At 35.9% G+C, this 22,592-nt stretch overlaps 2 protein-coding genes across 3 annotated transcripts; both read left to right on the top strand.

Annotated features, from left to right (window-relative positions):
• The first annotated feature begins 2,150 nt into the window (after positions 1–2,150).
• Positions 2,151–2,763, top strand: LOC123308682. The gene is made up of 2 exons (XM_044891449.1): positions 2,151–2,410; positions 2,465–2,763. Exons 1-2 carry the CDS (start codon positions 2,327–2,329, stop codon positions 2,723–2,725), a joined length of 345 nt encoding a protein of 114 aa, XP_044747384.1. The 5' UTR covers positions 2,151–2,326; the 3' UTR covers positions 2,726–2,763.
• Positions 2,764–2,879: 116 nt separating this feature from the next.
• Positions 2,880–20,699, top strand: LOC123308679 (BTB/POZ domain-containing protein 9). Of its 2 annotated transcripts, none has more exons than XM_044891447.1 (12): positions 2,880–3,038; positions 3,146–3,310; positions 3,898–3,966; positions 4,022–4,088; positions 4,192–4,448; positions 4,818–5,079; positions 13,125–13,344; positions 14,835–14,994; positions 15,599–15,726; positions 15,780–15,883; positions 17,506–17,720; positions 20,276–20,699. In XM_044891447.1, exons 2-12 carry the CDS (start codon positions 3,146–3,148, stop codon positions 20,456–20,458), a joined length of 1,830 nt encoding a protein of 609 aa, XP_044747382.1. In that variant the 5' UTR covers positions 2,880–3,038; the 3' UTR covers positions 20,459–20,699. The 2 variants fall into 2 exon arrangements, with proteins under 2 accessions (XP_044747382.1, XP_044747381.1); XM_044891446.1 differs by having other exon boundaries at positions 15,581–15,726.
• Positions 20,700–22,592: the final 1,893 nt, after the last annotated feature.

Raw genomic sequence — 22,592 nt, 5'->3', positions numbered from 1 at the left:
TTCACTTTTCTTAAACAGTTACGAAAAGTAAAATATTTCACAACTGATGATTAGAAGATACTTATTGCTTCCATAGCAACGGAGTGAAAAGTTAAATATTTCCGTCACTAGACGATTCAAAGGGAATCTGCGAGGGACGCTTGTGAAGACGTTATAAACTTTTAATTTGAATTATATAGGTAACCACACCCTATTCAAAATTAGAAAAAATGTTGTGTGAAACACGTTGGGAAATACTATTTTTCCTACTAGCGTATTAGTAGTAGTATTACTTTTCCGCACCGAAATATTAAAGAGTCGCATCAATCATAAAATTTTGGCATGTCTCTAAGCGCCAATCATAAAATTCAAACGTTTCTCTATGCGGCTGAGCGCACAAAAATATAATTTCGTATAACGTCAATTTCAAAATGAATCTACTGCGTGAGTGTTTCATTTACGCTAGTAGGAAAAATATTGTTCCTAACTCATGTGGAAAGTGCCTTTTCCGCTCTCCACAGCTTGACCGAACGACGAAGTCTCTTGCGGAAAAGTATCACTTTCCGCACACTTGTTAGGAGAATAACTATTTCGTATTTCGCGTTCTTTTTGCAGAAACACGCTTATATTTATTGTATTACGAAAAATTCCTACTGTTTTTCCGAACTGGTTGCACAAATAACTATTGTCTAATTTTGACATAAAAGTGACACTTTTTAAAAATCATTGACGTTTTGAAACGCAACTGATGATGAAACGATTCTTGCTTCTATAGTAACGGAATGAAAATTGAATAATTTCCGTCACTAGACGATTTTGAAGGAATATCCAAGAGAAGCTCTTAAAGACGTTTTTGGTACTTTTAATTTGAATTCATAGCAACATCATATTCAAAATTAGAAAAAATATTGTGTGAAACACGTTGGGAAACACTATTTTTCGTATACGCTCATTACGAAAAATAATGCTTTTCCCAACTGGTTGCACAAATAACTATTATACGACTTTGTATTAGTTTATCCATATTTCCGCACTCATTTCAGTTTGCGGCACAAAAATAGAAAAAAGTGGGTAAAAATGCACGGGAGTCGAAAAATTACTAAAAAGTCTTGAGTTCTTTATTTTAATAGCATAAGCTTTTTAGCTTGAACTATGCAGGCTACCTTCCATAACCTGGGCCATGAAGAGTAGACCTCCATTGCCAGGGCACTGCATACATGGTTCACAGGCATGTGTGTAGGAAAGAAACCCCAGACAGCCCTTTCAAGCATTTCAGGCCTGTGAGTAGCTGGTGTTCAAATGATGGTGATTGGAGCCTTATCTACCTGTGGTACTCTCTATGATACCTATACCCTATACTTATATTAGTGTTCTGTGCCTATACCTATCGGCCAGACCAGCGGCGCGGTTGAAAGGCTAGCTTTGATTGCCATAAACATGTTACGCGGTTTTTCAATCTCGAATTGTTGCATATTTCGGACCCTCATTATCGTTTTAAAATGTACCTAGATTAATAAGTTCTATGCTAAAAATTATCCACGTTGAATATGCCATGAAATGTAAGAGTTTTTACATAAAAGGGTGGACCTACAGTCCCTGGCCAGTTTATTAGACGCACTGAGGATTTTTTTTATATTTACTGGTATTGCCGGAGGAAAAAGCAGAATATTTGAATTTCATTTCCACAGAATGTCAGTTTTATCTACGACTCTCATTAAATTGTTCTATTTGGCATTTATTTTTGATGTTGTAGTATTAGTACTTAAGTATGAATCAGTACTATGTTTTCCAGTGGACGTCTTGCATTCTGCAGGTTCGGACGTTATTTCGATAATCCACATATGAAATCATTATCTTCGAATGCAGCAACAACCGAACAATTCTGCATTGATAGTATGAAGCTCTCATAGCCACACAGGGTGGCTCAGCAAAATATTAGAATTTCATGTTTAATCATCAATAAATCAATATTTTTTATTGAATATGATATATTATATGTGAAAACCATTTACAGATGAAGTATATGTAACATAAACATTCAATTTAATAATTCAATATTGAGATTTTGCATCGAATCAATGCGTCTAATAATATGGCCAGGGACTGTATGGATATGTGATCTTATCGAAAAACCGCCATTGTCGGTAGATACAATTAAAAAATAGGAAGCCACCTTTTTTGTGTCAATTCCAAATTTCTTGACATTATTCTGACATCTTCTTCACACACATCTTTTTCATACAAAACTAAATACTGAACTTAAGGCAATTGTATCAAAATGAAGTAGCGGAAGCACCCTGATCCAATCGTATATTCCTGAGCTCTACAAAAAATTTAAGGGATAAAGATGGCGAGCAGTTTACCCCCAAGCAGCAATGAAGAATACAGTGGAGACCTGACAGTAAACGAAGAAGTAGATCCCATATTCAGCGTGAGTAGAACCCATTCTCTATCAATAATGACGGCAACTAAACCTATACCACAGATGGAACACAAGAATACGGAAATGCACCACACCGACTTCGCAATGCACATGAGGAAGCCTGAGCATATGAGGGAATTCGATTTGAACCACCCTGATATAATATTTGCAATAAATTTGGGGATCCAAATGCAAGCCATAAACGACGTAACAGGAACCATCAAACCCAAATTAAAAGCTGATTTGCAATGTTTAGTTAGTGAAGCTTGTATCAAAGCCATTGATAAAAAACAAGTAACTTTTTGCTTGGATAATGAAAAGTAATTTGTGGCTCCATTACTCCAATAAAATTTTATTATTCATAGTTCATTTCAATCCTAGTTTGGAATCGAAGAAAAACGCTTTTCCGTATCTACGCGCTTTTCATAAGAAAAACATCACGTGATAAATGTCGACGGCACTGTTTTCATTCGTTGACGTAAAAATACCAGCAATATGTCAAAATCACCTGCATAAATGCCATAAATTGACGGATGTTTCACTGGAAGAAACTTCATATGAGAAAAGCTTTCAATTAGTTATGTTTTTTTAATTTTATTACTTTTTAATCATATTGATAACAAGAAGTCACAATACTGTAAGTACAAGATTAAGTGCGCTTGATGTTATTTTTGAGTTTCAGTAATTTGAGCAATGTTGGGTGTTGTTTTTTTTAATCAAATTTTCTGTTTTGGGACAAAAAAGATGAGTAGCCAAAAATACCTATCGAATTCGGAAAGCCCAAATCCAAGGCTTGGGGATATTGAGCATTTAACGCAATTATCAGAAAATTTATCAGCACTTTGCATGAGCCATGAATATTCCGATGTAGTTCTGATAGTGGAAGGACAGCGGCTTCATGCCCACAAGGTAAGCAAATCCTAGTAACCCTTTTAACTAGAAAGATTTAAGTACTAGCACAATATGAGCAATGGAGACAAATATTTGAAACCAATCTCATTTGCCAAAATGCCTTCGGAAAGGAATATTTGGTTAGATTTTTCTTCTTCGATTTGATTTAATTTCCCCCTATGCTTCTCTAATTATATTCATGATTTGTGAGGAAATCTCCAAGGTTTTGAATTTCCACCGTGCCCAGCAAACTGTATCTGTCACTTAACATTTGCAAAGTATTACCGAATTCCACTGACCGAATTGATGCTCACTAAGTGCATATTCTGAAGTCTCATTCCTATGTGTAGATTGATGAGTATCTAAGAAAGAAAATTATTGTATACTAAACAATGATCTTTATCAAGAGTATTATCAAACAAATGTAAAAGTTGTAAACTGACTAAGGCACAGTAATTTCAAAGATGAAAAAAGTTATTTTGTTAGTCTTTGAAATTCTAATAAACCTTTAAGAGCATGATGATATTTTTTGAGTAGATTATCTGCATTATTTTATTTCATGCAAAATTGTGGGATGTTCTGAAATATTCTCCGTTAAATTTCAGGTTATCTTAGCCTCCAGAAGTGATTATTTTCGGGCTTTGTTGTATGGTGGATTGAAAGAAACAAATCAGGTAATTCTGCACAAGATTTCAGTTGTCCAAAGTACTTACAGTTTTTCATTTTTAGTCTGAAATTGTGCTCTCAGATGCCCCCCTCAAAGCATTTAAGATTCTGCTTAAATATATTTACACAGGTAATTTTTAACACTCGGGAATTTCTTTCAAACCTATGCATGAAACTTAGTTTATATTATTGTCGAATGAAAAATTAATTATTTTTCCTTTGTGAACCCTCAGGTCACATGTACCTGATGACCCTCAAAGAGGAAATTATTCTAGACACATTAGGCTTAGCCAACCAGTATGGCTTTGTGGAGCTTGAGTCGGCAATTTGCGATGTGCTACAGCAACTTCTTTCTTTGCGTAATGTTTGTGCTGTTCTTGACACAGCGCAAGTTTATGGACTTGACAATCTTGTAAAAGTATGTCATAATTTTATGGATAGACATGCTTCTAAGATTTTAGCGCACGAATCTTTCCTTCAATTGTCACAGGTAAAGCTCTATTATTTCTTCAAATAAAATATTTGTTTTTATTCTCTTCATTATTCTCTCAGAGCTTTCTATTCTTCACAGTAATAATATTGTTTTTTTTTTTGCGTCCATGGGTCGAAGTTTCAACAGCGTCAAAGAGAGAAATATGAAAGGTTAATATTAGAATAAATTTCCAAAAACACCTCAAGAACGCCGCAGTTCATAGGTGTCACTACCGATACTGAAATCTATAGATCGTGGGTTCGAACCCCGCCCGGAGTGGTACTTTTTGCAGAATTCAATAACTTGTCAGCACGACGCTAATTTGTCATAATTTGAGAAATTGGTGTTTCATTCACATCTAACTGGATCATTTTGTTTTTCTTGCAGTCTTCCCTTATAGATTTACTGAAAAGGGATTCTTTCTTTGCACCTGAAGTAGAAATATTCCAAGGGGTTCTTAACTGGAGCAAAGCTAACGAAGACATTGGGGATAACGTCCTGAAATGTGTTCGGTTACCACTAATGACAGTCACACAGCTGTTATCTGTTGTGAGACCTGCTAGCATTGTTAAACCTGATGCTTTGTTGGATGCTATCGCAGAAAGAACCAACGTTCGATTGAGCAGCTTGCCTTATAGGGGACAATTATGTAAGCTGACAAAACTTTTTTTTTCATTGCTTCTGTTTTAACTGAATAATGAAACATTGGCTTCAATTCCCTGAACATCAGTTATGTGAAAAATGTTACGTTAACAAAGTATCCATAGTCTACTTGTTGACAGAGTTGGATAATAAACCCTTAGGCTAATCCATCTTTTAAAATTTTGCTCCTGCATATAATTTGATGGACACAATGCTTCATCTGTTTTCGATTCAAGCAATAGCGAGCATCTTAATGAAATATTTACAATGTAATAGCTGAATCAATCCAGTACAAGTAATTCTTTCATTGAATGACAATAGACAATTGATTACAATTTTATGTTTTACGGTTCTATAAAATTGTATGTGAATGATTTTATCTTCTGAATTGAAATGATTTTATTATAGCTTTCACTATACTTCCATGCTACAAAGTACATAATTATGGACAACTTAAACATAAATTCAACTTGAATAATTACTAGCCATGTGAACATATATACAGCATAACACCTAGTGTTTCAGTTAAAAATTAATTTTGGTTTATTGAAATCCATAAAAACCTTTTTGATATTGGGAATTGAAGCAATTGCTTTTTCATATTTTCTTTCATTATCAACATACTAATCCAGATGGAAAATATTTGGTGGCAGTTTTCAGACAGTTTATGTGCTGGCGGATTAAAGCAGTTATTATTTTATCATTTCAAGCATATGCAGAGTGTTTCACGCAAAGTGTCCACTAAAAAACAAGTTTTCCGAAAATTGGTGGCATTATAATGAATACTTGGGATCTATTTGACAGAAATATTATGGTGTCAGTAGTATTTTTGGTTAGTAGTTGAGTCAGACTTTTTTATTTCAAATAAGGCACCCTATATTTCAGTCCATTTTGGATTGTCCAAATTGTAAATGCGTTTAATGCGATCTTTCCTCTACCTAAAGCTCGAGGTTTTGTAGATATTAATTCATTCACCTCAAATTTGATGTGAAGATAGTCTTGAATAAATTGTTTCAAATCCCTACTGACAAGTTAATCAGAATGTTTCTCAGGAAATGACTCCAACTAAAACTGGTAGTGAAACATGAGAAAGTTTTTTTTTCCAATACAACATTCTACTAGACCATTTTTAGATGGGGCGGCAAAATCTCTGTCTAACAATGTTTCACAATTCATCCCATTTGATAAGATGCCAAAATCTCTATTTAATGATTGTTCGCACCCTATACCTATATCCGAATATTCTTGAGATGTTATAAAAATCTATACGTTAAATTTCGAAACAAATGAATAAATATCCCCAGAATCTTGAGATTTGGGAATGGGGAAGTTCAAATAAGCATTAATTAAAATTTTGTGTAGAATCCAAAATATGATAAACAACTGTAGCGTGTCTCATTTGAAATAACAAAGTTTGGCTCAATCACAACAAGAATATTTTGGTTGAATAGGTTCCTGCTATTCATTAGGATCCACAAATTTTTAGAAAAAAATCTCATTTGATTGATAATTCTAGTCGACAGTTTGCGTAAAACACCCTGTATTTGAGAAATACATATCTACTAGGCAATAAAATTTTCGGTAACTAAGTGAATCAGATTTTGATTAAACACAGAAACTAAGATAAAAGCCTCATTTCTGCACAGTAAATTAGGAATAGGTAAATATTATTCATACTCTCTCAAATAAAATACATCTAAGTGTATTTTTGTTGATTATTTCCAACAATGAATAGCAGGGTCCTGGTTCGTAAAACAAATTAACAAGTACAAGATATTGAAGATTGACCATTTGACTTCGATTGGAGGTGGAGGTCCATACAGGGACCATCCACTAAATCTTGTAAACCTAGAGAACATTTCCATCAATGGGTTTTAGATAAGTATCTATCCAACTAAAATATTTTCATAGAAGAGCGACTCATTCGGTATTCTAGATACTTCTAGTGGACACTTTGCGTGAAACACCTTGTATTTTTATGATGGGAACAAGGTCTACTATAGTTACATATTATATAATTTTGTATATCAGATTTTTGATTTGTTTTCTGTCTTGAAACAACATACACCTATGGACTGTGAATTGTTTATTAGAAGTTCTTCAAAATTAAGTTTAATTAGAATGACTCCAACTCAACGGAATAAGTAAAGTAAGGGATATTCTATTTGGAACATCCTTATGTTCCATGTGAGATTTGAACAAAAGTATGATTTCGTAAATGTTTTCTCCATTCAAAATCACTGGTGAAAATTTCTCTCTTCCTGGATGCTGCCCTAGATATCTTTAGATAATAGATACTGCATGACATGAAAACACCCAACATATTATTCGAATACTAAAAGATTTATTTCTGAAGCTTTTAGCAAGCGCGCAGCTACATTGCACTCTGAATTAGCAAAAGAAAATCGTACCCCTCCGGAACCACCTACGAAATTATTTACCTTCTCAGATTTCGTGACAGAGCCATCATGTGAGGATAATCAGGAAGAAGTTGCATTGTTGAGTTCTTTACAGGATTATTTGGACTTTTAAATATATAACAAATTCAAAAAATGGTTGGGTTTCATTTCAATATATCTTGGTGATATTGATTACTGTCAATATGATCGATCCTTTAATATATTAAACTTGTTTCTTTCTGAAAAAAAAATATTGTGAGCAAAATGACATCCATGGTATCAATCCAATAAAGCTTTGAATCCCATGAAGTTGATGATTCCATTTCTTCATAAAATTGAGAATATTAACTAATGAAATTATAATAAGAAGAATAAGAACACTGGGTCATAATAGAGGTGAAGTTATTTATGATGGTTAATGTATTGAAGGATTCTCTCATTTTGGATTATTCAATAAATATTATCTATAGATAATACTTGTCCAAATGATCCAAAATTATGAAAGTAGATCAAAAATCCTTCAATATTACTGGGAATATTTTGATAACTTTCAGTTTCATCAATATTCATCAATAATTTCAAGTATACAAAAAAATGCTAGTCATTGTATAATTACGTTTTCAAAAAATTTATTTTTATGAGAGTCGGAAACAAGCCAATTATTATATTTATAATACTCCTCTTCGTAAGAATTACTACAAAAATGTTGATGATTCACTTGAAAGTTTGGAAATTCACTTCGAATATGATTATTACATTTCCTTGGACTGTTGTGACGATTCACAAGATTCTGCCAAATCCATTTCGGAAACTTAATAAGAAATTAGAAAAAGACCTATTTTCTAAATAAAACTAAGCCAAATGAAGTGCAGGTTTACCCTTCGCGAAGGAAGGTAACTTCAAAGGGGAAGCTATACAGGGTGTTTTCAAAGATGGGGCTTTTTTTTTGACAGAAGGTAGAACTCATCAAAATAAGTCGTTGCACAAAAAATTGTCTATATAAAATATCCAAGATGGCTGAGATACAACCCCTAGAAGTTCGACAAAGTTTCATCGAATTTCAAGTACGGGACTGTGCAAGGTGACTCTGGCTTCGGAAAAACGAAACAAAACATAAAAATATGGCTGGACACTGAATGGTTCAGTACCAAGTTCATCAGATTAAAGTCGTCAGGTCACTTGAGAGAATAATAATTGTTGTATCGTGCAATTTAGGGTGAAAATAATCGAGGCAGTTTCTTTAAAGGGCTTATGTTAGTTTTGTTGAGAAAGTGCTATGATGTTTACCCATTTCATCCAATTTTTACGACGATTGTTGGAATGTTCGAACAAGAAGATTGTGATGCCCATTGTGAAAAAATTCGTGAATAATATTTATTTTTATTGGTGAGATTTTGAAGTAATATTATTTTTTTTTTTAACTTGTGTCCTAAGTCTCTTCTGTCAGTTGGTATCGAAATGATCCATTTTATAAAGTTGTGTAAGTTACTAAAAAATAATGAGAAAAATTCGACATCCTAAGTTTCCATTTTCATTACAACGTAAATATCGAACGTGCCAATATCCTAATCGAAACCAAATGGTTTTTTCATTGCTTTGCGATAATTCAGCTAACAAACGGTCCCTAGACCGTCGTATTAGGATCTATTTTAGTAATCATTTTCAATTTTTTTGTCAACTTTGTCATTTTGAAAGTTTTCTATAGGTGATTTTTGGTGAAGCGCATCATTTTGACCAGTTCTACCTTCTGTTAAAAAAAGCCTCACCTTTAATACACCCTGTATACAAAGACCGTGAGATATGGAAATCCGTGGGCCTTCGTAGTCCAACAGAAAGCCAGGGTCTAATTTTATAGTTGTATGATGAAGCACAATTATGCTTTAAATGCCCTGAATGCAAACGATGAAAAAAATATATAACAGAAAAGTGATAATGAAATTCAATGATATAAATAATGAAATATTTGATTAATTCCTGTGATTTTCGAAATTTAGTGGAAATGCCATAAGGACAAGCCGCTTCTTGTCACCTGTACCTCATCACGGAGGTCTGTGGAGATAGGATAAACCCTGTTATCTCCTATATCGTAGGCGTGCACATTGCGTGAAACACCTCTAGGTAGTGGGCCAAGAAATTCACTATTTTATTCAAAGCTAAAGTCCAAGAAATTCGCAACTCGTGGTCGGGCATTGTTCATAGTTCTATCGGAAAAGTTGTTGTGGAGGTCCGAAGGTAGGTGAGAACAAGAGATACCAGTCACGTTGTTGTTCAGGAATAAGAGCACGTTATGAGAACAGTGCAAAACTTCATATTGTACGATAAATCCAACTAGGTTGTATTACTAACTGGCTACTCGCACGGCCTCTGTAGAGACAATCTAATGAGTAATACATCATAATGTCTGCAAGGGCGGTCTAGTAAGTAGGCTTCTCTAAACACCTGTCTTCAAGTCCGTCGCTTAGTGCTTAGAATCCACTTATACCTGCGCGAAATTGCTAATCTGAAAAACAATCCGCTCCTAAAAGTAGTCACTGCCGAACTGACAATGAATTGTGCTAGACACGTAAATTCGTACAGAGCGACTTACGGGAATCAATTGATCTTTTATTGTTTTTCCTCCCTACTACAAACACACTTGCCTATAAGCTAATATATACAGGGCGAGTCGAAAGGAACGCACCAAACTCCAGTTGTGTATTATACAGGTAAAAATAATTAAAAAAACATTTGTTTCCAAATTTAGCGTAATTACGAACAAACAAAATTGCCTACATTAACATGGTTTTAATTATAGCGCTGTTTTAACAAATGTTCGAAAATAACACCATATTAACCTCTAAAGACACTGTACTTAGTCTGCGAAGGGCTCTTGTTGCTTTTTGAATGATGCCTGTCTTTCTTTAACAAACACTGCTGCATTTCTAATGTATTTAATAAGACTTTAATCGTAAAAACTCGAAAATAAAATAAACGCTTCAAAGTCACTGACACTAACACACATGATAGAACAACAAAGCGGACCAAACAATCGGTACATACAGCATTTGTGATAAGAAGCGGTGAACTATTTAAATCATTTCAATTACGCTATAATTTGAAAACAAATAAGAATCGGATAGGAACATGAGTTTTTAAAATCATTTTCACTTGTACAATACTCACCTAGAGTATGGTGCGTTTCTCCCAATTCGCCTGTATAAGCCAATCTAGGGGCCTATGATTTATTACCCAGTATTTTGCCAAGGTATATGGAGATTTTTGTTCTGTGGTTCAATAGAGAAGTCCTGTGCCCCTGGCTCTTGTTGTTCGGCCTACTACTACTATTATGCTCGACAATAATTCAGTTCAGCTTTCCCGAAACTCAATATTCAACTGAAAACTTTCCGAGTTGGAAATTTATCTGCCAAAAGGCTCTATGCATAATGAAGAGCTCAAAAAGCTTATGCAAAACACTCCCGTGGTCAGCCACCGGCTTTAAAAGACAATATATAACAAAAACGATATAACAAAAAACGGTGTTGATATGGCACAACAATTTACCGTTCCCCCATCCCATCATGCAACAGAAAACATCTACATATAACGATAACCAAAATAGTCCCAGTGTTCTTATTTTAACAACGCTCATTGAATGCAGATTCAATGAATAAAAAAAATCCGTCTACTGACCACTGTTCCTAAGAAACAGATAGATAATTGAAAATATCATATGGATCTTCACTATAGTGAGGAACGAGAATTCAGTTCTCGACTCATGCTCTTGTCTGATCTATAACATATCTGGCGAATCGTCTACCAATCAAAGCTTGGAACTCACATTTCCTACAAAGCACAAGCGCAGAGGATAATCCTGATAGTGATAGTGAATTGTTTTGTTATTTTTGACATGGTGGAAATTAGAAATTCTCACTGATATCAGAATCGTTTTAAATTGCATACCGAATAAATCTGATAATAGATTTTTTCGATATCTATTCATAACAGTCATAAAATGTATTGGATTAATTTTAATCAACTGAATAAAGAAATTATCTCACGCCGATGTCGATGTCGAATGCGAGGTTTGTTGGTGTCTAATACAAGGAATTTTCAAAGATCAGTTTTTTGAAAGGGAAAGTAGAACTAGTCTAAATAAATAATTTCGCGAAAACTTTCCAATTATAATATTCAAGATGGTGGAGTTATCCCCTCAAGTTCAGTGCGATATTATGAAATTTTTAGTATGGGTCTAGAAAACCGCCGTGAAACTCCAACCGAGTTATAACGGATGAAATGAGTTCGGTGATTGTTGTGCCTTTTTCCTCGAATAGCAGAAATCAAGGAAAAAAATCTGAAAATAGTTGAACCAACATGTATGTACAAGTACAAGATCCATACCGGTAGCTAGGGTAATGGAAATGAAATTCGTAATGTCTCGAAGAAACAGAAGCAATATCAATTTCACCCCTACTATTATCTGACATCTATTTTGTTCACCGATGAAGCCAATATCACAAATAATGGAGTGAATAATTTTCATACCCGATGGAGCTCCTCACTAGTCCTCATCAGTTTGGAGTAATTGAGTCACGGGTTCGAAAGTGGTTGTGAAATTGTTCGAGGTCGAAGTGCTATTGCTGCCCAGATAAGGCTGCTCGGGCATGGTGACAACATATGTGTGGGTGCGTTTTTGAACTTCTGTATGCATTTACCGGTAGTTGAGAAACCAGTATAAAATAAACTGAAATATGGAAAAAATATGCCTACCTAAATGAGAAAGATCATAAAGAATGAATAAATGCTTAAAAACACATTATTTTATGCGACTATAATAATGCGATAAAAGGAACGATTATTGGAAATCAAAAGATTTAAATTATTCATCACAAGATTATGAAAAAAAGAGTCTACATGTCGTCTCTTAATAAGAGGTGATTTTATTTTAGATATACTTTATTGAGGCTAGACAAACTGTCTGGATGACTACCATCATGCAATTTCTTTTCAAAATGCTTCAATCATTATTTCCTTGTAGTCTATACATGCATATTGGTTCACCTTTTCATTCCCATAGACGTGTTAGAGTAATCAACCAATTGTTTCTTGAAATAATTTCAAACATGTTTCCTTCTTTTTCTTGCGAAATGAAGAAGTTTCTTCAATTTTGTCGCGTTGTTATCATAATTGTGCAGGTCGAGTCTATAAATTGGCATGAATGCAGAAAATCACTTTTTGTATTTTGAAAAGTTCGGAGAGAATTCATTTAAAGTTAGATTAGTTAAAAACTCTCACCGTATTTAAATGCCTTATGAACAGTTTAATTAAACGAAGATTAAGCGACATTCAAGCATAGAATCTCTATGAAAAAAAATTCATCTAAGGAATTCATCTCGTTTAATGAACTGGTACATGCGGCCATTAGTAATTGAAAAGAATTAAATTACCCTAAATCTGCATAATTCAGACACTTCAAACTGCAGCTTAAGCGTTATTACACTGAGATCATCTTTATTTCTATCCTCTAGTCTCTATTGTCTAGTCTATTGTATGTGAAAAATATACTGTAGCTTTGTATATCCATATCCTATAAAGTCTTCCGTTTATTTTACATTGTTCATTATTTATAAAGCATGACTTATTTTTCAATGATCTAATATTTTAATTAAATGAACAGTGATAAACGAAAATGTGCTTGGTCATTGGTCGGATTCCAAAGTCATTGAAGGCGAATTGAAGGAATATTTATTAGATGGAGACGTTACTTCTTATGATATGGAGAGAGGTTATACTAGACATGCTATAGTGGGACCAGGTGACACAGGAATCATCGTCAAGCTTGGTACCCCATCTATAATTAATCATATTCGAATGCTTTTATGGGATAGAGATTTAAGGTGAGTATCGCAAGGCTTTTATTTGGGGCAGGTTGTAGGCTTTTTTCTATGAACATCAAGTTTCTTAATCTCTCAATATAATTATGTATATTTGAATGGTTCCTCGACTTAGCGTTCATCAAACTGTCTCGTGGATAAGTAAATGAAGAAAGTTGATATGTTTCTCTTCCTTCGTCAGCTTTCTTTCTTACATATTCGACTGATGCCTTCGTTGATCCTATTCCAAGTCGAATAGGGGCCCGACGACAAAAAGGTATTGTCTATCTATTTCGAGTCTCGCGTGAGTGTACTCACTGACGATCTGAGCTAAAACTAGTAAAAATACGATTATATTGGTGGTTGCAGCAGTGAGTACTTTCTGCAAAGGTCGAAAACTCTCGGATAGCTTCGAAGGTGTCCAGTTGACAGCATGTCCAGGTTGACAAACTTGTCCGTCAGTGAGTACGCGCCTTAATGCTGTGCTGCTATTGATAGCGCGCATTTTGATTGATTTAAAGTTCAGTAGTTGCAGCGACTACTAGAGTATATTGGAAGGTATGCAGTTGGCAAACCACACACCCACTCTGATGTTTTAAGACCTCTCGTCAGCTAGTTATAGCTAATAATTATAAATAGAATCATTGAACATGACGTCGTGATTCCATAATGAAGAACTTTCACAAAGTTATGTGAGACATAATAATAATTTTCACTTCTTGATTTCGGAATTAGTTCGTTTGTATTCAAAGTCAGCTTTCCTCCATACTTGGTCGCGTTTCTGTAGAAAAAGAGGGCATTGTTTTCGAAATAATAAACTACAAAAGTTACGTTGATATATGAACATCGTTTTTATTCATATTTTAGGTAGTTCATTTCAATGATTTCATTTATTTCTTCTGATGTGGTAATCTTTTGTATGGGAATATTTGAATAGAAGTTCTGATGCCCAAATAGACAGAACAACAGTTTGACGCAGTCTTCAAAATCATTTGAATGTTTTTTTGCTCGGTGCCGTCATTCAAAGATTGAATGATAACGAACTAATGAAACAGTGGCGGGTCGGTAGAAGTCTGAAGAGAAAGTTTATGGTCGAAAACCTCAAAATGCCAATTTTCAGCACACAATTATGATAAGATCTCTATAAACGCTATAGCCTATGCCATCCACCTTATAAACCACTTGTTCTTCTAGTAATTCATGAAGGCAGGGTTCGACACTACTTATCTACCGTCAAAGATTCGGATTTCCAAATGACAACAATATATAGATTTAAGAGTGAGCAAAAAATTAACTACCAACAAAAGTTAATCCTAGGCAATGGAGGGAAACAAAACTCTAAATAATGATTTCTATTGAAAATTGTGGTATATTTTCCGACAATGTCTGTAATTCGGCATGCAAAACGTTAACCACTATCTGAGTTGTCACAAACGAGTTGTAATGCCTTTTTTGACTTACTTAAATATTATGCGCCATTATGGCATACTTCACGGATCTTTTAATGCTTTCAGGTCATACTCGTACTACATTGAAGTCTCAATGGAACAAAAAGACTGGGTTAGAGTGATAGACTACAGCAGATACTCCTGTAGATCCTGGCAAAACTTATATTTCGATAGCCGAGTAGTTCAGTATATAAGGGTAGTGGGAACACAAAACACTGTTAATAAGGTGAGTTTAGATGTCTTTATTCTCTATATGTATACGGGGTGTTTACTAAAGATGAGGAAAAAATGCAGAGGGCGATTTCTTGACTAAAACATCAATATTTCTTGAAGAAACGTAATCCAATATGCACCCTCTGAGATTTAGTATGAAATAATGGAAAAAGGAGGAGATTTTATTTAAAATTTCTTTCATTATGCAAAACTTTCAGATTTAGCAAGCTATATTTGAGCAGGGGCTGCTGTAATAAATTATATGAAAGACAATATTTTTTTACAAAGAATCTCACCCTGAATTTTTTCCCAACTATTCATTTACACCTTCTACTATGATGGATGAAGTCTCATTAAAATGATCTATCATAGAGCTTTTTTTTTATCACAATATTGAAATCTTTATGTGTATCCTCTTCATTTCATTTGAATTCGTTTTGATTTATATAAATACGAGTTAAAATAGATAATATGAAGACATTTCAAATACAAGAATCTTGCCTGGTACATATTATTTGTGTTGCTTGCATAAGCGAATATTCTTCGTATCATTTTATATCTTTAAATTTTTCCAAAAAACTCTTCATTCATTCAAACAGGTTGTTTTTTCAATGAAGGTATTTCATTTGGTGAACTTGGAGGCATACTATAGAACCGAAATTCCAAAGTTAGTTGATGGTATCATATGTCCCAATTACAATGTAGCCACGTTGAAGAAAAGCGCTATCGTTATAGAAGGGGTGAGGTGAGCTATATCCAATTTTTATTTCGTGGAAATTATCATGACGTTCCTTTCAGCCGTGCGCGGAATGCCTTGTTGAACGGGGATACTAAGCACTATGATTGGGACTCGGGATATACTTGCCACCAGCTGGGATCTGGTTGTATTCTGGTTCAATTGGGTAAGTCGTACAGATAATTACTCGATTATTCCTCATATTGGGAGTCGGCATCAATTGTTTGAATGCTTTACAAAATATTTCGTGGATAGTAAATATTTTCATTCAATAGTGATAAAGGATGAAAGAGTAAGAGCAAATTAATCCCTATTTACCATAGCTATGAACATTTTAATATGTAACACTCTTGGACTTCTAAGCTACTAAGCTGTTATGAATCCTAACGTCAACTGATAGAGTCATTCGGGGCAAAAAAAAAAAATTAAATAGTGAAAGTCGGAGTGCGTTCACATGCCCCGTATTGCTAGTAAGTGTGCGCACCCTCATGGGGTAAGTGAACGCAGTGCTTACTGAACCACACAATCAAAACAAATTACTAAATAATGTCATCGAAATGTTACAATATTAGAGAAATGCTATTTATTGTCATTACAGAAGCGCCTTTTACAAGCACTGCATTATTGTTCGTGCCACCATTCCTGGTGAACACAACACTTGATACATTCCCCTGTTGGTGGCCCTTCATATTTTTCTGAACAAATAGGACAATATTGATCTAGTCTTAACCAAATCAACAATGTCATAATTTATTCCTCACTGAACTAATGCCCATATAATGAATCTATGCGCACACTTTCCCCGGTAAGCCAAAATTTGAATTAACGTTCTTATAGGGTTGAGCATCTAAGAGAATCTAAATTTTTTTATTATATATTTAGAATAATATGCGCATGATCGAATAAAATATTGTTTAACACTGTCGGACTCGGAACTTGGACCTGGCAGAATTTGCAGAGATACTAAAAATTAACAAGAAAACTAGTGAATTTGATTGATTGCAAATAAAAAGTTTACGAAACGTCGCACGGCGCACTCCTATGAAAAACTAATTTGGCGATTCTGCGCCCTTGCTTCACCCAAATGAACCCCTCTTTCATACATTGCATAGTCGAGATATATGCACTGCACACACTTACCCTCTGCGCTCAGTTACCCCGAATGACTCTATATTCACAAGAATAAATCGAGATCCAGTTTCCACTGAAATTATTTTCTGAATTGCAAAAATTTTCCATTGATCTGTTGCCACTCATTACAATGTTTGTCACTGCAGACTGCAGACATATACATGTTAATGTCTTTCTTTTAATATGCCATCCAACATTGTTGCAGTTATATTTTTCAATTCCATGCTGTCTGTCCTGCTACAGTATGTAGTCTTTTCCACTCACCAAGTGCGAACACCAGACCTCTACTACTTCCGGTTATACCGCAAAGAGACTTCAATTTTTTTTTTATTTCAAATGACATACTCGGTATATTTCTGCATCGTTACATTCCTGATTGAATGGTAATTCAGATAGTATGGGCAAAAACTCAACGGCTTATGGGTTTCTACTTTAGGTATAGGCATTATTGGAGTAACCCCTCTCTCTTTTTAAAGTGAAATAATGAAAAATATAGATTGTAATTTGAAAATCTTGAGTTTATTTGAGCTCATGTCCTTGACTATATGCATTTTCTGATTCGAATATAATATTCAAATTGAAAATTCATAAACGCATGATGTATTTCAATGCCAATCCAGCTGTGCACTTCTTTTAATTATTTCAACCGTTTTCTAGGACAACCTTATATAGTGTCTAGTCTCAGGCTACTACTTTGGGACTGTGACGATAGAAGTTACAGTTATTACATCGAGACCTCCGTTGATGTATGGAGTTGGGAAACTTTGGTTGACAACACTCGCGAAAACTGTAAATCCTGGCAAGTCATTACCTTTCCTCCTAGACCTGTTCTGTTCATCAAAATTGTCGGAACCAATAATACTGCAAACGAGGTAAGTATCCCCTTATGATCCAAATAAAGACTCGATTTTCTTACGGTTTAACAACTTGTGAAAAATTTTAATCAATAATATTTACATGACCCGATAAAAAGCTTCTTTTGTGGGCTTTTAAGTGCTCACGAGTCATACAAGTGACTTCGAGGTCGCGAAGCGGTAGCGTATTACCGACCTACGAGCAGTCTAAATGAGGATAATGAGATATGTGCGCATGTAAAAACAAATGCCTCCCCCAACGCACACTGAGCCACCATCGAAAAGAGTTGTTGGCGTTCACTGTTGACGCCGTTCTCGCCACCAACATTCGCCGATCAGACTCTATAGATGAAATCTGGACTCATCCGTGAACAGGCAGTATCACCATCTATGCCTGTTACGACTGTTTCAGTTTTCATGTTCAAGAGCCCAATGCTATTTTACACGCCGCTTCTACTAACTCAATCGAAGGTGTCTGGCGGATCTTCTTGTCCTCAAATTCAACAGCAACATATTCCTTATTGTTTGCCAGAAACTATTCCTCGAGAATGTGCTATTAATTCGGGATGCTGTGAAGAAGGGATATAAGCCGAACTTGTACAAAAGTTTTATCTAGTGCTTTTTCACCGCCATGAATATACAGCACTTCCACTAGTAGGATAGCAATTCCATGTTCTATTACCTACACCTCGCGAAACCAAGGGACACACTTCTTTTAGAGTAGTCGAGTTTAACCTTCTTTCAAACAACATATTAATTGCTCAAGTTGGAAGGCTTGTGAAAGCATGCTAAACTCTTGACAATTAATCCACGATTGATACTACACAACACCAGATGAGTTGTAATAACCCATTGTCGCACATACGGTCCACAAAAAACTATCATACATCTACAAGAAATGATTGTCTTGTATTTTTTTACTAAGCCTTTGAGTGTCATGAGGACCATAATGTTATACGCAAACATACGACTCTCCACATTGTATGTACAGCAAGTTAACTCTCGAATATCCACTTAAATGTTTGAGCAGTTAATTACCGTAGTGTAAAAACGTTAGCGCATTATGTTATGTGTTCTAAATATTGAACGGATATTGCGGTCTGAAATTTTGTGTCGTGTAAGTTTTATATTAACTTCAGGGGCGGGAGCTGGGGGCCCTAGGCGCAAAATTATCCTTTGTAGGTATGTCAATTCCAATTAAAAATTTTTATCTAACCTAACTATTCGACAGGATAAGCGTCTCGCCCCTTCCCCAAAAAATATTATCTATATACGCCACTGATTAACATGAACGTGTACGTACTCTGCGGTAATACCAGTAGCTATTTATATGGCGATAGACAATCAGCGCATGCGAATATGTCAGTCATCAGTTCACTTGATGTCTGCTGGTATACATGCAATGCGGATGATATAGTAGGTAGTTTGCTGATCGGTGATGACGATGCAACCATATTATCTGTCATTCAGGAAACATTAACCATAATTTAAGGTTTGAGCGCGGATGAGCAGTTAGGTATTTACCCTAGCAGAATCTTGTGGAGGCGCTGGAGAAACGCCAATCAATTTCAGCAACACAAAACTGGTCGCCTTGGATGAAATGAATGAATGAATGGAAAAGGAGAGTTATCACGCACTTTGTTATTTCAACTTAAGATATCCTACCTCTGTGAATTCGGCACACGAGCTTGATGTGGAGGATTTCCTGGATCTTCTGGGGTAATAACTTAAAAGGATGGAACTTGTTTCTTAACCCTAGAGAAGAGGCGTTGTGGGTACTGAACGTATGGATACTCGGAGTACTTGAGGCAGTCGTCACCCATAGATATCTGAGCCGGAAGTGTCAGAGGGCACTGATAACTGACTGTGTACTCAACCCTTGTAGAGGAAGCCGAATATATGGGCGTTACCCTGGATAGAAAGCTCAACTGAAACTACCATGAGAACTCCTATGGAAATTTTCTAAGACAGCTCTCCCCTTGCTCTGAACGACCCAGACGAAATAGTTTTCGTATCTAATCAGCTCTTAGCCCAATTGGAGGTGCTGGGCATGAGAGCTGATATGGTCGAAAAAATTTTGGAAATTGTCATCCACATCGGATTCAGTTTTGAGTTCTAAACCGTTGGATTAAGTTTTTGATACTTCAAACGACGCGACGTCAGGAAATGTCTGACTATAACTGAAAACGTTTCAATCTCGTCCACACCAAAACTAACATTCCTACTGCTTCTGGACCGAACGCAGGCTAACGCCTTATAACAGTTGGAAAGCGTTCTGATGTATTTGCCAACGCCGTGCACGCCTCATCCAACGTATCCTAATCTCTATTCTCATGTGCCTTCGTTGACATTCGAACTTCGTAGTGGATGAGGTGTAATAGCTCAAAAATTTGAGACTGCAATAGGAAGATAAGGCCAACTTTTGCGAAACTGGAAGAAAATTTAAGTCAGAACTGCAAACAATAGAAAGAACAACAAAAAAGTCTGATATTTCATACGGACAGTGTCCATGTTATATTTGGTATTGAATAGTATCAAAAACTCACAGAATTTATCGTTATCGTTTTTCTTAGGTGTTCCACTGCGTTCATCTAGAGTGTCCGTCCCAAGAAGAAGTCAGCCCTGCAGCTGCGACTGCAAAACCATCCAGTTCGAAAGCTCAAAAAGAAAACCAAACATCCGAAGTTTTGGCTCCCACTGAGACTGCTACAGAGGCAGAGGAAATACCTCCACTGCTAGAATTCAGAAATGACTAACAATATGAAAAGTTGTTAAAAATTCATGTGAATGAATAAAAAAATTGTTTTTTAGTATCTAAAAACCTAAGGATATCTTTGCATTTGCATTATTGGTTGTTCTGTTGAAACAGAGAAAATATTCGATTTTACAAAATGTTCTACTGATCTTCGTTTATCGGTTAACTGATCTGCTTTATTATAAATTTGAATTGATATAAGTTATGTACATTTAAATAGTTGAATATATTATTTGATGTTTTATTCTGGTATCACTAGTGAACCAGTTTTCCAAAATTTACAAGATCTGTCAAGGCGCGCTCCTAAGTGCCGTGGCAAACAAGTGACGAGTGAACTTTTTGAATAGGGAATTACCTTACCTAGAGGTAAGGTTGATTAGAATCAATAGGATCAGGTCATCCGCCTAGGCCATTACAGCGAACCCATCAGCACTTACCAACTCGCCCAGTCAGGACATAATTCCATAGTAGGGGTGATAAAACCCCGCTTTGCGGGCCTCCCCTTCCTGGTGTATCCCCAATGGTCAAGCCGCCCAGCCGAGCAACGATGCTGAGAGCCCCAAGCAGAGACCCCGCACATAGCCAGAGTTATTCAACACCATGTTTGGACAATGCAGCCTGCATCACAGTGTGGTTGAATGCGCCTTCCATATCAATAAATATAGCCAGTGTATTCTTTGGGATGTAGTCCCTCCTCAATACAGTTGGCAACGGAGTGAAGAGTAGAATCTATTGAATTGCATAGCTGGTATGCATGCTGGCAGGGGTGCAGTGGGCACACCATTAAAGCATCATCCCTGCGATGTGTTTTCTCACCATAGTCATAGACGTGGTAATAGGTCTAGGCTCTAACCAATCCCTCCAGCGTCTCAACTAAGAATGAGGAGGGGCTTTTTGAACGAAAGTAGTTCTCTGTTGCATGCCTTGGTTCACCTTGTGTGGGTATGAAAACGACCCGCATCTTTTTCCAGGGCAACGGTATGTGTCCCAGGGCTAAGCTAGGTCGTAGTATATGAAGAAGTGAGGAAGACAACACGTCCAGTGACTTAATAAGTAAAGCTAAGACAATGCCGTCTTCACCAGCCACCTTGTAGTACTGGAATAAGTTGATAGCCCAGCAAATTCGAGACACATCCAGATCCTTCCGTGAAGCATGTCGTTGACGCTCAGCCTGCATGTTTTTTCTCTATGAAGCCCGGAAAATGCGCCTCTAGGAGAGTCCTGCTTAGCCGGTTGGCTCTAGTTGCACGCTTTATGTCGCCTCGAAAATTCACGCTTGGACTTTCTTACAGGTCCTTTATACCCATTTAAGGTCGATTTGCAACTTCCGAGACATAATCAAGGCCAGATCTAATTACGTTGTCTGGCACAACTCAGCTCAGGTATCCATATACTTTTTTCTGATCATTCGGTCTATGAAAATGGGGTTTACAACTGTTATGATAAGCTGAAATTATGAACTCCTGCATCTTGTGTGCAGCTGTGTCCAATTTACTCGTATTTTTTGGTATTATAGATTTTCTTGTCCCAGGTTGTCAATATGTTTTTTTTTTATTCCTTCACAGTGCTGCTTCCTCTGATGGTGAAGGTTGGATAGAAGGCCTGTTCCGATATTGCTGGTTTTACTGGCCCGCAATCGAATAACAATAGAACTTGAACGACTGGGCCAATAGGCATCGTCTCTGAAATACTGACAGTACTGTTCAGGAATATCGGAATAGACGGAGAATGGAAGTTAAAACTTGATATATCATTCTATCTATCGAAATGTTGTTTTTTGAGTCCTATTTTTATTATCGCCATAGCTTTAGACCTGCAACCTCTATGGCGTTGCAGAAACCCGACTTTCGCTGTGGCGATTTGTATGTAACAGCATATGACTTCAAAAACGCAATTGTCTTCTTGGGTATTGGCTTCTGCACTCCAAGATTACACTAGGGATTGGGTACATAGCCTCTCATTCTGTTGATCCCAGATCATCAGTTAGCACTTTGTCTATAAAGTCGCCGAGGTAATATGATTGAACATTGAAGGATAATGGTAAGCGTTATAGAATATTAGACGTCTTATTTTCGGCAGCTTCTTCTCGAGTTATGATTATGGAGTGACTTCAGATAGAAAATAGGTAAGTTTAT

This window comes from Coccinella septempunctata, chromosome 2, assembly GCF_907165205.1.
Source record: "Coccinella septempunctata chromosome 2, icCocSept1.1, whole genome shotgun sequence".
Lineage (NCBI taxonomy): Eukaryota > Metazoa > Arthropoda > Insecta > Coleoptera > Coccinellidae > Coccinella > Coccinella septempunctata.
This window is presented reverse-complemented; position numbering and strand designations above follow the sequence as displayed.